Raw genomic sequence first — 17,293 nt, 5'->3', positions numbered from 1 at the left:
CGAATCAATTTTCTTTTTCTTCTTCCCCGTGCATTCTCTCTTTGGAAAACAGTTTTGGCCACCCACCCACCTCCTCCGCTGCTGCTAGGCTCTGCCCACTTGCGAGAACTTGATGTTTGGCTCATTTGTGTTCTAGCTTGGCGAAGTGCAATTTGGAGCTCGCGAACTAGGTGTGAGTTCGTTGCGTTGTAGGTGCGTGGCAGATTGGTGTTGTGCGTGGGTGGAGATCTATCATTGATAGTGGTGTGACGTGTAGGTGGTGGCAGCATGAAGAAACTCGTCATTGCAGCGAAGGTAGTTTCGCGATTTGGGGGAGGGGAGGCGTGATTTAAGGTTTGTGATTTCCTACAGATGGTTGATTTTTGTTCACGTTTTTGTAAGTGTTGTGTTCTCGTTTTCGAGCATGAAGAACATGGATGTTCCATGATGGTGGTTGTACCATCCTAGCTGGATATTACTAATTTAGAATTAAAATAATAGAAATATTAATAAATAACATTTATTAATAAAATACTTCCCAAAAATGCAAGAAAAATTAAAACTTTAGTATATAAGCGCCAAAAGATAAAATTCAGAAATACGTTCAACTCTTACAAATATAAAATGATTCATATTACTGACTACAAAAATAATCAATAAAAATATTTCCATGTAAAAACTCTCATGTTGTCCCCACTCTGGCTCTAAGTATTCACGTGCTCACCTGCATCAACATTTGCTCCCATGTAACGAGTTACATGATCATCGTCAAACACACACAGGTAGAGTGAGCTCAAATAAAAGAAATACCATACACGATAACTTAACAATTTAAAACCCATGACTCTAATGTCACCCCACTTATGAAACCCAACATTCACATCTTCCCCTGGACACCTCTTGATTCTACACCCTTTGATTATTACATTGATCGATTCTTACTGCCACGAATGTCTACTCGGCCCTCCGACTATAGGCCACCACCTTAGTCCACACATGGGAATAATCTTGTCACGGCCACAATCCGCAACACCAAGTGGAGTTCCCCAATATGAACAACAGTTCGTATTTATCCCAATCCGTACGAGCCACGATTTCACACACTCCACTGGACTTCCAAAACCACCAGGCTGCTTCCTCAAGTGGCCACGTGTTACCCCAAAGTTGTGTAGAATCCTCATCGCAGTCCAATTCAGCACTTGGAACTGCCTGACGTCTTGTTCGCATCGCCTGGCGAAAACTAGTTCTAGATCACCTGGTAGGACACTTGGTGCGCCAGGCGCCAGCCCACTGGATTTTGGTCCAAGCCCAGTTCTACAACACACCGTCTGGCGAGACCACTTACATTGCCAAGCGCCAGCTCTCAGGTTTTGCTCTAGAGTTCACTTTGTGGCTTATCTCCTAGCAGTTTACACCGCTCTGCTAGACACCACACTAGTAACTGGTAATTTACTAGTTTTTGGCACCCTAGAATAGGTTCAAATGAACCTATTTACACAAGACACTCAATTCACGCAAAACATGCATCCATGACAAGTAAATACACTTTCATATCATTAATTTGAACTCAAGTACACAATATCACATGATCATACATAAAACACAACCATATCCTTCCTTTCATACATCCCGAAGAATCACAATAAATTCATATAAAACCATCAAAACAAAGTGTTATACTCAACACACAATCTTGACCCATCAAACAATATACAAACTAGGAAGAACACATACCCATTGTCCCAAAATATCGTACGAGCAATAAAATAGTAATAATGATAATAATAAAAACAATAGCCACAACAATAATGATAATAATAATAATAAAACGAAACAATACAAATAAAAATAATAATAACAAAAATAAAATGAACAATAATAATAGAACAATAATACTAATAAGACAAAATAATAATAATAAAAACAATAAAATAAAGAAATAATAATAAAAGATAATAACGATAATAAAATCACAAATAAAATAAAATAATGATAATAATAACAATAATAATAAAATAATAGTAAAATAAAATAATAATAATAATAATAATAAATAAATAAAATAATAATAATAATAATACTAATAATAATACAAATAATAATAATAATAAAAATAAAAATAATAATAAAAATAATAGTAATAGTAATAATAATAGTAAAATAAAATAAAAATAAAATAATAATAATAGTAATAGAAATAATAATTATAATAATTATAATAATTATAATAATTATAATTATAATAATAATAATAATAAATAATAATAACAATAATAGTAAAATAAAATAAAATAATAATAATAATAATAAAATAATAATGATAATAATGATAATATTAATAATACTAATAATAATAAAATAAAATATAATTAATAATAATAATAATAATAAAAATAATGATAATAATAATAGTAAAATAAAATAATAATAATAAGAATAGTAATAATAATAGTAACAACAATAATAATAGTAATAAAAAATAATAATAGTAAAATAAATTAAAAATAATAATAAGAATAAATAATAATAATAATAATAGTAGGTGTGTCATGTTTAGAAGAAAAACTCTAAACATCTCGTCAAGCTAAAAGAAGAACCATAATAATCATAGTAGTGATTGAGGCACAAAGAGAACTCAATACAATGGAAACCACAATTGCATATGCTCCCCTAACCTGGTTTCATTGTTCCAAGAGTGCTTCTAAGCTTCCCCCTTGATCCAGAATCGCTATAACTTTAAGTCCTCTCCTAGCCTTTGCAGAAAACTCTCTAGACTCTCCTTTGTCACATTTTAGTACTCTAATAATGGCCCTTTACACACCAAAATGAAAATATCATTTAAGGTAACTAGTCATTCCATGCCTCTTTGGCTTCTCGGCTACTAGGGTTTCTAGGTTCTCCCTAGCATAGCAAAACAAAAAATATAATAGAACATGAACAAGTCAAGGCTAATTTGCATTAGCCCAAGTTCGAGCCCACATCCTCCTAATTACTAAACAAAGGCACAACCAATCAACCAATTCATGTTTTGTGATAATTCATACTCATCTATAATTATATTATCGCGCTCTTTGTTCTAGCATCCAAGCAAAATAATAAAATAATTGAATTAATTCACTAATGGCATATATTACTCGAACCCAAGTTGTAACATCCCGACCAAATATTACAGATTTAAATAATAAAAAAAATAAAGAAATAATAAATAAACTTCTTTTATTGAAAGATCATTTCCCAAAAACGTGGGAAAATTTAAACTTCCATCCATCATAGAATAAACTTTAAAACCAAAATTATAAAATTCCTTACAATCATCAAAGTCTAGTAATATAAAATATTACAATTTATTTAAAATCATAAAACATAAAAACTTTGATAAAATTCTTCTCCCTAGACTAGCCCTGCTTCAGCTTTAAGTCTCACTAGATCCACCTATAACATCATCTGCTCCCGTGTACCGCGTACACGATCATCGCCAAACACAAGCAGATAGGGTGAGCTAACATTTAAAGTAAACATATATATCACAATCACACCAAAGGAATTCCATCCTTTGATTCCATACCACATGGCCACCACCATGTTAATCGTGTTTCTACGTCTTCTGATGAGTATCTCAAGATGTCTTGCTGCCACACCTACTAGCCACAACTGATAGAACACGTGCGGGAAACCATGCTAGGGACCACACTCCATAATGCCAGGTGGAGTTCCCAATATGAATAACATTCGTAACGTCCTAAGACTACCAAACTCATCAGCTTAATACTAAGGAGGGCAATCTAACTAGACCTATCCGTACATGCTACAACGCGCACACTCACATTGGCAACACTCGCCAACCCGAGCCACAACTCAAGAGTTCCTCTTGTTCATCCGCCATCCCGAGCCATAACTCAAGAGATTCCATTCCGAGCCACAACTCAAGGAATGCCACGTGCTTAACCCCTATCCGAGCCACAATTAAAGGATACGTTCTGAGCCATAACTCAAGGAACACCAGCAAGCCAACCTTTGAGATATCATCAAAGCCTTGTAGATCACGCACCACGCTTCCAGACTGCTTGGCGGGCGACACGTATCGCCAGGCACCAAGCGCCTCAGGTGTCTTTGTCTATAGGTGTCGCCTAATGGGAAGACCCTCACCGCTAGGCGCCACACGTTCTAGTACTTCTCTAATTTAGCAACTATCGCCTGGCGGTCCAACCGCACTGCCAGGCGTTGTATCAGTACCTGCGCAGTACTGGTTTTTAAATCTCCAGAACAAATTACACTCCCCATTCAAGGCTTCAAGAGTCACGATAATTCGCACCAATTTATTTACCAATTGTTACGTGGTCACTTATTATCAAGGTTCCTATTCCCATTTAAGTTCAACCACCCAAGTAGACTAAAATTAGACTTCCTTAAAGTCAACCTTACTCACTCACAGTATGCCACCATCCACTCATACTACTTATTTCTTGTCATTGGTTCTAGTTCTTACAGCCATCACCCCTCAATTATATGTAAATCCACACTTAGACTTTATCTTTGAATTATAACTGACATTCACTCTAAGCACCTTCACATCATAGATCAAACTCCTAAATGATACTCTACCCCACCATACAGTAAGATTCTTATTTGTTTGACCTTGCTGCACTATCAACATATATACACAAATCTTTCATAATTCAACTTAGATTTTATACTTCTCACTAATATCACCTTTTGCGTTATTTATTCTTCCTAACACCATAGCCAACATGTCACCACTCTACTTTTCCTTATCACAACTAACCCCACAATGGATTTCCCTCTCGTTGCCATTTCCGCTGCATGCTCCACTGATATGTGCTTGTTGCCCTGACAGTCATCCAAGTGCCGCCAGGCGATGCATATAATTCTGGAGAATTCCAACAATTCCTGCACCTACGAAACTCTCGAACTCAATGCCCATTTCCATTCTCTATGAATTTTACCCTGTCCTATATTTGTGGTGCTTAAACTTGATCGAATATGCATTCCAACCTTAGTCCATAGACTTTTCTAGTGGAATTCAACTATCAATTAACCTTATAACCCCAAAACCTCAAGTTCCAAACCCTAAAACCCAGGTTCATGCAATTTTCCCCCATTAATACTTAATATACAACGTAATTACAACGATTCTTAATCCTCAACAATCAACACATATAAGAACTCCATTTTTCCTCGATTATAATCATTCCAAAACACCAAAAACATCAAAATCGAACCAAAAGTGGTTTGCGTCGCCTGGCGGGTTTTCATCACCGCCAGGCCCCTCATTCAAGAACCCAGAAACTGGGTGGCGCAACATGCGTCGCCTGGCGGCACATAACCCACTGCCAGGCGATTCCTCGTAGGAACCTAGAAAACACCCAATAATAGCATGAGTCGCCTGGCACCAAAAATTACGAATTGAAGCAGAATCAGATAAAAGTCAAACATATAATCATACACACATCATGCAAGAAGACTATTACGAATTAAATTTACGGAGTCCAGCTCCCCTAACCTGGATTCCTTTACTTAAAATTAGAGATTTTTTAGAGTTCCTCCTTGATCACTATGTTGCCTAGCACTTCTCCTCAATTCAGCTCCCGATTACACTCAATTCTCACAACAACTTTCTAAATTCGTTCTCTTCTTCCTATGCAACAATGATAGCCACAAAAACACTCTCTTTTTCCCTTAATTGGTCACTAAATGATGTCTTAATAAAAGGTAAATGGTGCAAAACGAAAATACCATTAAAATTAAGTTTAATTGTCATTCAATGGTGATTTTCCAACCCCTTGGCTGCCCTTTCTGGCTGCTAGGGTTTCTTTGTCCTTTTACATTCATGGCAAAAGAAATTTTGGCAAAAGAAATTTTAGTTTGTATTCACCAAGGTTCGAACCCATAACCATGCTAATGTCCAATCAATGCACAACCATTCATCCAATTCATGTTTCGTGATAATTCTTTCTCATTTAAGAATATAATATCACGCACCACAACCAACATAATACATCTCGGATAAAGATGATTGGGCGAAGGAGTGAGATACAACGAAGAACAAATAGGATGAGGAGAAGAATGAGCTCGAGAAAAAAATGAAGTCATGGAGAAATCGTTGAATAGACTCTGAGAAAAAGGTGAAAGAAGAGATAAAAGAGTTGAAAGGCTTATTAAAAGAAGAGAAGAAGGATCGTGAGAACGCAAAGACTAAGTTTTTTTAGTTTTAGAAGCTTGTTCTCGCTGAAAATAACAGGGTAGTAGTGAAGGTGTTGCACGAAGGCGTTGTGTGGTGGTAGTGCAAGGAGGCACACATGTAGTCAGTGAGTGGAGGCCATCCTTGGATGCACTAAATGTGAAAATGGTTAAATGATCCAAAATGGGTGAGAAAAATGCAAAAGGAGAAAAGGAAACGCTAAAAGTGAAGCACAACGCGAGAAGTGGAAGAAAAAGGGTATCATACATTGGTTTTTGCAGCAACCGATCTAGTATCACTTGTGATTTTTTATAAGATTTTCAAATCAAATGTTACATTGTTTGCTATAACAAGTTGATAAGATGCATCTAGCCAAGGGACCTACAACAAGAGCAAAGGCTAGGAGAATACAAGAGGAATGAGCCTCAAATGCACATACAAGGTCCAAGATGATTTTCACATGGACTAAGGAAGATGTGAAGACCTGGCCTATGACTTTTTGTTTGTAAATATTAGAATAAGGTAATTTTTGGCCTTGTATTTTGGACCTAGTAGAATAGGGTTTTTTGGCCATGTATTGGGCCTTGGAGGGTTTTTGGGCCTTGAAAGTGAATTGAACCAAAGGAGAGTTGGGCTTAGATTTAGGCTACCCAAAAAGGAGAGCGCATTTCAAAAGGACATATATCCTTCTTGCACAAAGCTTGGCCACCAAGCTTCTCCTAGGTGCCTTCATAAATCATCCATGTGACTTGCTTAGGTGGCAAGTCACACTTCCCTCATGCTCTCTTTTTGGCTTCAAATACCACATTCTAGATCCTTTTTCCCTCCATTTTTCTAGACTACTTAGCTCTCATTTTCTCCTATAAATAGACAGCTTAGGACCCTTGTAAATTCATTCATGAATATAGTAGATAAACTCTATTGAGATGACTCTATACTTCTCTCTTTTTGTGAATCAACTTAGGCTAGAGTTCTCCTTATTGGTTTCCTCTAACCTACTTCCTTGAGTGTTGGCCTAACCTCACTTGAGAGCTTCTCCAAACACCATTTCTACACCACTTCTTCACTCATATTCTATCTTCCACACCTTTATCCTTCTCCATGGAAGTCTCATCAATTTTGCATGGTTTTCTCTTGGCTTCCTTTCTCTTGAAGATAGACTCATCATGTGGTATCTAGAGCTTTGGTTGATCAAGCTAGGCATCAAGAGATAAGTTCATCTTCCTTGTTTTCCTTAAATTTTCGTGTTGTCCATTACTTTCTTTGTTGTCCATTACTTTCTTTATTTGTCTTGATGCTTTTCTTCTTTTCATCTCATTGGTTATATGGTTCTTACCATTGTTCCTTTGGAACCATTTTCAACCATTGTGCCTAAGAGGTCAATCGTGGTGAATTTGTGTGCCTTTTACATTTACGTTTGAGTCTTGTTCATATTCTATTTCATCTATTTTGAGTCATTTTAATTTTCTCATCTATATGTTTTGTCTAGAGTAATGTGTAGTTCAATTATGTCTTAATTTCCTTTTTTAGCTTTTCATTCTTGTGCATTTTACATTATGTTTTTGCTGCTGTTTTTGGTTCATAAGTACACCTTTTCTTTGCCCTTGGAGCCTTGGAAATGCACCTTCTGTAAAAACCGTGAATATTAATTAAGTAAATAAATAAATAAATAAATTAATAAATGCGGGTAGTGGGAGCCTTTATGGCATTAAATATTGATTCATATGACGTGGAAAAGTATTAGCTTAAGAGGTTGAGAGTACTTAATTGTGTGAGAAGGCTTGTGTTTAAGTTCTAGTATGCCATTTGTTTCTTACTTAATTATTATTGTTTTTTTTCTATATATAATATTTTAGAGCATGTTGAGTGATAATATAATTATAGAATTATATTAATCATCATGAAACATGATTGGTTAAATTGGTTATGCATTTGAATGGTGATTGAGTGGTCATAGGTTTAAACCTTGGTAAGATCAAATTAGGTTTTCTTTTTGTCAATTTTGCTTTTGGCATGAATGTGAAATGGTTGAGAAAACCCTAGCAGAATGGGCAGCCAAGGGAGGCTGAAAACAACTGTCCATAATGAACCATTGAATGGCAATTATCAGCCATTAAAACCAATTTCTCGTTTTTGGTCATTACCTAGCATTAAGGCACCATTAAAAGGCCAATTTTTGGTTAGAAGAAGGGTTTTTGCAAGGTTGTCATTGTGCTTAGAAAACATAATACGAAAATTGAGAGTTTCATGAGGTTTGAGCGAGGAAAGGAGCTGCATTGAGAGAGTCAAAGGAAGATCATTAGTGATCAAGGGGAACTCACAACAATTCCAAATAAGCTAGGGAAACCAGGTTAGGATAGCTGCCATTTCCTTTATGAATGATATTGTATGCAATTCCATTATATATTGATGCATGAAAGCCTTCTTCTGAACCAAAATTCTTTTATCGTTTAACCTCTTGATGTTTGTTGTATATGATTTTAGAGAGGGTATAGGTATGCTTGTGGTTTACGTTGTATTGAGAACTCTATGTGACTCCATCACTACTATGATTATTATGATTCTTCTTCTTTTTTCTATGACTTGCCGATATGTTTAGAATTTTTCTCCTAAATATGGCACAATTATTATAATTATCATTATTATTATTATTATTATTATTATTATTATTATTATTATTATTTATATATTATTATTATAATTAGTTATTATTGTTATCATATTATTATTATTATTACTATTATTATTATTATTAATTTTATTATTATTATAATTATTATTTATTATTATAATTATTACTATTATTATTATTATAATTATTTTTATTATTATTATTATTATTTATATATTTTTATTACTAGTTATTATCATTATAATTATTATTTTTATTATTATTCTTTATATATTATTATTACTAGTTATTATTATTATTATTATTATTATTATTTTTATTACTATTATTACTATTATTTCATTTACTATTATTATTAATAATTTATTTTATTATTATTATTATTTTTATTGATATTATTACTATTATTTCATTTACTATTATTATTAATATTTTATTATTATTATTATTATTATTATTATTTTTACTATTATTATTATTATTATTATTATAATAATAATAATTATTATTATTTTTATTTTTATTATTATAATTTATATATTATTATTACTTATTATTCTTATTATTTTTATTATTATTATTTTCATTATTATTACTACTATTATTATTATTTTATTTACTATTATTATTAATATTATTTTATTATTATTATTATTATTATTATTATTGTTATTTTTACTATTATTATTATTATTATTTTTATTATTATTATTACTAGTTATTATTATTATAATTATTATTTTTTACTATTATTATTATTATTATTTATATATTATTATTACTATTTATTATTATTATTATTATTATTATTATTATTATTTTGTTTACTATTATTATTAATATTTTGTTATTATTATTTTATTATTATTATTATTTATATTATTATTTTTACTACTATTATTATTATTATAATGATTATTTTTATTATTTTTATTATTTTTATTATTATTATTATTATTTATATTATCATTTATATATTGTTATTATTAGTTATTACTATTATTATTTTTATTATTATTACTATTATTATTATTATTACTATTATTTTATTTTACAATTATTACTATTACTAATATTTTATTTCATTATTATTATTATTATTTATTATTATTATTATTATTCCTATTATTATTTTATTTTATTTTATTTTACTATTATTTTATTATTATTGTTATTATTATATTTTTTATTTTATTTATGATTTTATTATCATTATTACTATTTTATTATTATTGCTTTATTTTGTTATTATTGTTATTACTTTGCTATTATTGTTTTAACTTATTAGTATTATTGTTTTATTATTATTGTTTCATTTCATTTTATTTTATTATTGTTTTCATTATTATTATTATTATTATTAATGTTGTTTTGTTTTATTTTTATTTTTATTATTATTGTTGTTGTTGTTATTATTAGTTTTATTATTATCATTTATTGTTTTATTGTCCATGTGATATTTTGGGGCAATAGTTATATATTCTTCCTGCTTTTGTATATTGTTTGGTTGTTCAACATTGTGTTGGACTATGATCCAGTCATGTGATTATGACTGGATAAGCATATTTCATGTTATGAATTGTATGTATAGTGTTTGGGGTTCTTTGGAACTTGCTTCAAAGTGTCAAAAACCAATAGCAGTGACGCTACTGGTGTGGCGCCTAGTGGCTTGGGGTGTGCTGCCTGGCGGCTTAGGGTGCGCTGCCAAGTGATAAAGGAAAACTAGAGAAGCTTGAAAAGCAAGGCGCCTGGCGGAAAATGTGATACCGCCAATCGGAAAAGATCTGGTAGAGGCTCTGGAAAGCACGTGACGCCTGGTGGGGAGGAGTGTCCTACCAGGCGATAACTACAAGCATGGGCATTAGAGGCGCGTTTGCGCCTGGCGGTACGTGTCCCCCGTCAGGTAGTCTGGAAGTGGGCAGGGCCTTGCGGTACGTGTCCCCCGCTAGGTGATTTTACTGCTGCAACTTTGGGTTGCTGGTTTTGCAGTCGTGATCTACATGGCTTTTAGTGATGCTTCAAAGGTGGGTTTGCTGGTGTTCCTTGAGTTTAGCTTGGAACGTATCCCTTGAATTGAGCTCGGGATAGGAGTTAAGCACGTGGCATTCCTCGAGTTGAGCTCAGAATGGCATCCCTCGAGTTGAGCTCAGAATGGCATCCCTCAAGTTGAGCTCGAGATGGCGGATGAACACGAGGAACCCTTGAGTTGAGCTCGGGTTGCCGGTGTGAGTGTGCTTGTTGTGGCCAGTACGGATGGGTCCAGATGGATTTCCCTCCTCAGCAGATAACTGATGAGTTTGGCAGTCTTGGGACGTTGCGAACTATGTTCTATTTGGGAACTCCACCTAGCGCTACGGTGTACGATCCGTAGCAATGGTTTCGCGCACGTGCTCTATCGGTTGTGGTCGATAGGTATGGCAGCAAGTCACCTTGGGGTAATCACTAGAAGATGTATAACACAATTCACATGGTGGTGGCCATGTGGTATGCAATTAACGAAAGGAACTTTCCCTGATGTGAATGATGTGTTATATATGTATATGAGTATCTTATATATATGTGTGTGAATATATAAATATATGGTTTATTTTGTTAGCTCACCCTATCTGCTTATGTTTGGCGATGATCGTGTACGCGGTACACGGGAGCAGATGATGTTGCAGGTGGATTCGGTGAGACTTGGCGACGGAGCAGGGATAACTTGGGAGTTTTTATGATTTATGGCTTTGAAATAAATTGTAAACACTATGGATGTTTTATATTATTTTGAGTTTTATAAATTATGGAATTTTAGACTATTCATAGATTTAATAAAGTTTTAAATTTATCACGTTATTGGGAAATGATGCTTTAATAAATGAAGCTAACGTAATATTTCTTTACTTTTTATTTATAATTCGTAATATTCTGACGGGATGTTACACCTTCACATCTAGATAACCTTGGTTATCTTAATGTCCAATGGGAATTTTTCTTGTGCTTCCTTAATCACCTAAGTTTCATTTTCAGTTTCTAGTGTGCTTTGTTCATTTAGAGTTAATTTCCATTTCCTTGTGTGAATGATCTTCTTTTGATTCCTTTAAGTTTCCTTCTCATTTGAGCTTTTTGTTTCCATTAAAATGCAAATGATCAAGCATAGTGTGGTGGTGATAATGACTTGTGGTGGAAACTAGCTTCTGTAAGAGCTATAAAAGAAAGAAAAAGAGCATAAAAAGAGTACAAGCAAGTGTAAAAAAGAATAAAAAGAAAAGATCAAAAGAAAGTGGCAAAAGAAGTACACTAGAATCACTACCATCACTTGAGTTTGAGAGCGTTATTTTGTGCATTTTATTGTTGTTCCAGTTTTCTCGTTTGAGTGCATACTCCTTGTATTTGATTTATCACAAAAAATTGGCTGGTGATAATCCAAATCTCATTGTTGCCTCTTTTAGCTAAGACATAGACGAAAAAGAGAAAAAAATAATTGAAAACTGTTGAGAAATAAAAACATGATAAATAGTTGAAGCACAGGCTAAAAAATACATTTTCTGGACTGACAGTGAGTGAAAAATCAAATTCAGTGCAATTTTTCTCGTTTATTTTGGTTGTTTTTCATCCATTGTGTTGTTATTCATTAGGTAGTTCATTTGAGTCCTCAACTTGTTTCCTACCTCATTTCTAGTTTGTCTTTCTTTGTTAAATCTTTGAGTAAGTTCATCTATATTCCAATTTAGTTTAGCTATTCTTTCGTTTAAACTTTTATTGTTTTTCCTTCTTTGTTTGGTGTTACATTCTTGGTGGAAATCTCTTTGGAGGTAACCAAATACTCAAGGTAGCATCTTAGGAGGTGGAAACCAAAGTGGAACTCCAATCTACAAGTGAAGTTAACAAACGGAAAATCCAAAGCAAACACTTGAGTGAGCTAAAAGAAAGAAAAGAGTGGAATGAAACACTTGAAGACTTTTCAAGTTTGTGCAAAATTGTGATTGCACTCAGTTGAGTTGTATTTTTTCAATTTTTCTTTCTTGTATCTCTTTGGACTAATTAAGTGTCTTGGGGAAGCCTTAGCTCTTCTCTCATATCTTAATTAGAACCTTTAAAATAGTAAAAGTGCTTGTAGACAGTGAGTGTGTCTTGCAACATCAAGCCTCACCAAATTAGGCCGCATAATTTAGATTCCATTTATTGTTTTGGCTTAATTGTTTAATGTGTGTATAATTCTATTTTATAGGTTTTGTGCAACATTATTTGAATTCCTTTTGGCAAGGAAAGACTTCGTATGTAAGCAATCCAAGTGTTTCACCTATCTTTCCTAGAAGAGAATTCAAGAAGTTTTCTATCTACTTCTTTAGAATTTCTTAGCTAGAATTTAGTTTTTAAAATAAAAAATCCTAAAAATAGTAATCATGGCTAGTCAACCCTCCCTACATAGTGCAAGTGATTCTGAGGATTCAATTCATAGCTTAAAACATGTTTCTCAACAACTCAAATCACTTGAACTATAGAGACAACAATAGGCAATTTACAAAGTGAAGGAACAATTAGAAAGAGATGGTCAAATTGCTCTTTTAGAGGAACAAACCAAAGCTTTAAAGATAAGAGATCAGAAAGTCCAAAATAAGCTAAAAAGTAGGAGTAATTCGATTAAAGGGTCTAAAAGTGGAGCTTCAATATATGAGGAAGAGGAAGGGTTAAGATTAGGAGAATATTGCCAACAACCTTTGTACATTTAGATACAAAGAAAAGATCCTACTCCTAAAGAAATTAAAGTGGACTTGCCTTACTTTCAAGGTAAGGATGACTTTGATGCTTATTTGGATTGGGAGATGAAGGTGGACCAACTCTTTGCTTGCCACCAAGTTAGCAAAGAAGGTAAAGTGCCTCTAGCAATCCTAAACTTTCAAGGATATGCTATGTATTGGTGGACTTCTATAGTCCAAGAGAGGCTAAGAAGTAGTGGGCCTTCAATTGAATACTGGAATGATATCAAGTCAGCCCTTAGGAGGAAACACATTTCCTCCTACTACAATAGGGAGCTCATGAACAAGCTCCAAAGACACCAACAAAGAAATATGTTTATAGAAAAGTATAGACAGAAAATGGAGTTACTTATGATAAGGGTCGAGATAATTGAGGAAGAGGCTATTGCCATTTCTAGATTCGTAAATGGATTAAACCTTGATATAAGAGACAAAGTTGAGCTTCTACCTTACCAAGATTTGAATGATTTAGTACAAATGTGCATTAAGAAAGAACAACAAAATTTGAGAAAATCTTTTCCAAAGAGAAATCAAGCTTAAACTAACTCTGGTGTTAAGAGGGATTTCAAGAAAGAAGAAAAAAAGGTTGAGCTACCTAGGAATCCAAGTAAAGGTAATGACAAAGAGGTTAGTGCATCATCACACACTCGCATCAGTGAAATCAAATGTTTCAAATGTCTTGTTAGAGGTTACAGAACATCTCAATGCCCCACGGAAAAGACCATGATTCTTAATGGTGCTGATAGATATAACAACAAAGATGAAAGTGAAAGTGAGAGTGGAAGTGAGGAATCCAATGAGTCTAATGTAGAAGATGCTCACCCTTGTGATGGGGACCTTTTGATGGTTAGAAGGATCCTCAAAAATCAACCTAGTCCACAAGCACTAACACAAAGAGAGAACATATTTGACACAAGATGTAAAATTTTAGAAAACACTTGTTCTCTAATTGTGGATAGTGGATCGTGTTGTAACTGTTGCAACATTATGTTGGTTGACAAGCTATATTTGACTATTTTACCTCATCCAAAACCATACAAACTTCATTGGATTAATGAAGACGGAGATTTGGCAGTTAATCACCAAGTGAAGGTCAAACTTTCCATAGGGAAGTATGAAGATACTGTGCTATGTGATGTAGTACCTATGGAAGCCTGTCATTTCTTATTGGGGAGACCTTGGCAATTTCACAAGAAAATCATGCACAATGGTCTCACCAACAAGATTAACTTTACTCACAAGACTAAAAAGTTTGTTCTTCATCCTCTTTTGCCATCTCAAGTGGCTGAGGACCAACTTCAAATGAAGTATAAATGAGAAAAAGAGAAAGATGAGGACAAAAAAAAAGTCCTCAAAATGTCCAAAAGCTAGATAAAGATGAATTTGAGGTGGGAGAGATTAGTGTTCCTTCTTCGAAGGTCATTCAATATGAGAACATTTTAACCATGAAATCTTTAAACCAAGTTCTCAATGTTGAACAACCTTCATGCCTCCTACTGTGTAACGAAACACTCACATGCACTGCCACATCTCTTGAGCTTAAGAATCTACCTCCTAAAATTGAAAATCTTTTGAAAGAGTTTGAGGATATATTCCCTAAGGAAGGGCCTATTGGGCTTCCTCCTTTTAGAGGAATTGAGCATCAATTAGATTTAGTGCTTGGGGTAAGTCTTCCAAATAGACCAGCCTATAGGATAAATCCTCAAGAAACAAAGGAGATAGAGTCCCGAGTACAAGAGTTGTGCGAGAAGGGTTGGTTTTAAAAGAGCCTTAGCCCTTGTGTTGTGCCTATTTTGTTAGTGCCTAAAAAGGATGGGAAATGGAGAATGTGTTGTGATTATAGGGGCATAAATAAAATCACCATCAAATATAGGCGTCCCATTCTAGGCTTGATGACATGCTTGATGAATTCCATGGGTCCCTCATGTTTTCTAAAATTGATCTAAAGAGTGGTTATCACCAAATAAGAATTAAAGAAGGTGATGAGTTGAAAACCACTTTTAGGACAAAATTTGACTATATGAGTGATTGGTGATGCCCTTTGGACTTACTAATGCACCTAGCACATTCACGAGGCTAATGAGTCATGTCCTTAGAGAGTGCATAATAAAGTTTGTGATTGTCTACTTTGATGATATTTTCAGCCATAGTAATAACTTGCATGAGCACATAGACCATCTAAGGTCTGTCCTTACCATCCTTAGGGTAAATAGTTTGTTTGCAAATAGAAAGAATTGTACCTTTTGTGTAGATAATGTTATTTTCTTAGGTTTTTTAGTGAACAAAATTGGAGTCCATGTTGCCTCCATGCATGATAATGTTATTTTCTCCTAGGAACCTCCATGCATGATGCATGTGACTGGCTTAGGTGGCAAGTCACACTTTCCTCATGCTCTCTTTTTGGCTCCAAATACCACATTCTAGATCCTTTTTCCCTCCATTTTTCTAGACCACTGAGCTCTCATTTTCTCCTATAAATAGATCCTTGTAAATTCATTCATGAATATAGTAGAGAAACTCTGTTGAGATGACTCCAAACTTCTCTCTTTTTATGAATCAACTTAGGCTAGAGTTCTCCTTATTAGTTTCCTCTAGCCTCCTTCCTTGAGTGTTGACCTAACCTCACTTGAGAGCTTCAAATACCATTTCCGCACCACTTCTTCACTCATCTTCTAGCTTCCGTACCTTCATCCTTTTCCATGGAAGTCTCATCAATCCTGCATGGTTTCCTCTTGGCTTCCTTTCTCTTAATGATGGACTCATCATGTGATTTAAGATATATTACAAAGATTATTAAACAACCTAATGTAAAATAATTTTTTAAAATTATGAAAGTACCGCTGCATATTTCTTTACATCAGTTCTATTTTAATCGATTTAGAATCTCATTGTTATATCTATTTTTTGCAATACGGTAGAACATGTAACATCTTGGCCAAATATTACTAATTTAAATAAATAAAATAGAAATAAAAATATAACATCATTTATTATACTGCCTTTTCCTAAAACGCGGGAAAATTAACATATTTTTTTCATCAGAACATGGCCCAAAATCCATATTGTATAAAACTTGAATCAATATATAAAAGTTTGTAATAGAAATGTTTACAAAATTATTCAAAACCATAAACAATAAAAGCTCTGATAAAGCTTTTTCCCCAGTCTAGCCCCACTTCGGCTCTATGCTTCACCAGTACCACCTGCAACATCATCTGCTCCGTGTAACGCTAGCAGATAGGGTGAGCTAACAATAACATATAATAATTCAAAATTTGCATAAACATACACTCATCAAAGGAACTCTATCCTTTGGTCAAAAGCCACATGGCCACTACTATGTTATCCATGTTATACGTCTTTAGATACCCTTTGCTGCCTCCACCTACAAGCCATAACTTGTAGAACACGCGCAGGAAACCTGCTACAAAACCATAGTTCGTATCTGTCCCAAGACTACCAAACTTGTCGGTTGACGTCGAAGAGGGCAATCTTCATGGACCCATCCGTACGAGTCACAACACATACACTCACACCGGCAACACTCGCCAATCTGAGCCACAACTCAAGGATTGCTTGTGTCCATCTGTCATCCCGAGCCACAACTCAAGAGATGCCATTCCGAGCCACAACTCAAGGAATGCTACGTGTTTACCCAATATCTTGAGCCACAACTCAAGGGATACCATTACGAGCCACAACTCAAGGAATGCTACAACAAAGTTCATCCTTATAGTTTCACCC

At 34.0% G+C, this 17,293-nt stretch overlaps 1 protein-coding gene across 1 annotated transcript; it reads left to right on the top strand.

Moving 5' to 3' along the window:
• Window positions 1–10,664: 10,664 nt before the first annotated feature.
• Window positions 10,665–14,866, top strand: LOC114184515. Its single transcript, XM_028071822.1, has 5 exons — window positions 10,665–10,695; window positions 10,800–10,834; window positions 13,523–14,020; window positions 14,108–14,395; window positions 14,552–14,866. Exons 1-5 carry the CDS (start codon window positions 10,665–10,667, stop codon window positions 14,864–14,866), a joined length of 1,167 nt encoding a protein of 388 aa, XP_027927623.1.
• The last annotated feature ends 2,427 nt before the right edge of the window (window positions 14,867–17,293 follow it).

The sequence above is a fragment of the Vigna unguiculata genome, chromosome 5 (genome assembly GCF_004118075.2).
Source record: "Vigna unguiculata cultivar IT97K-499-35 chromosome 5, ASM411807v1, whole genome shotgun sequence".
Classification (NCBI taxonomy): domain Eukaryota; kingdom Viridiplantae; phylum Streptophyta; class Magnoliopsida; order Fabales; family Fabaceae; genus Vigna; species Vigna unguiculata.
This window is presented reverse-complemented; position numbering and strand designations above follow the sequence as displayed.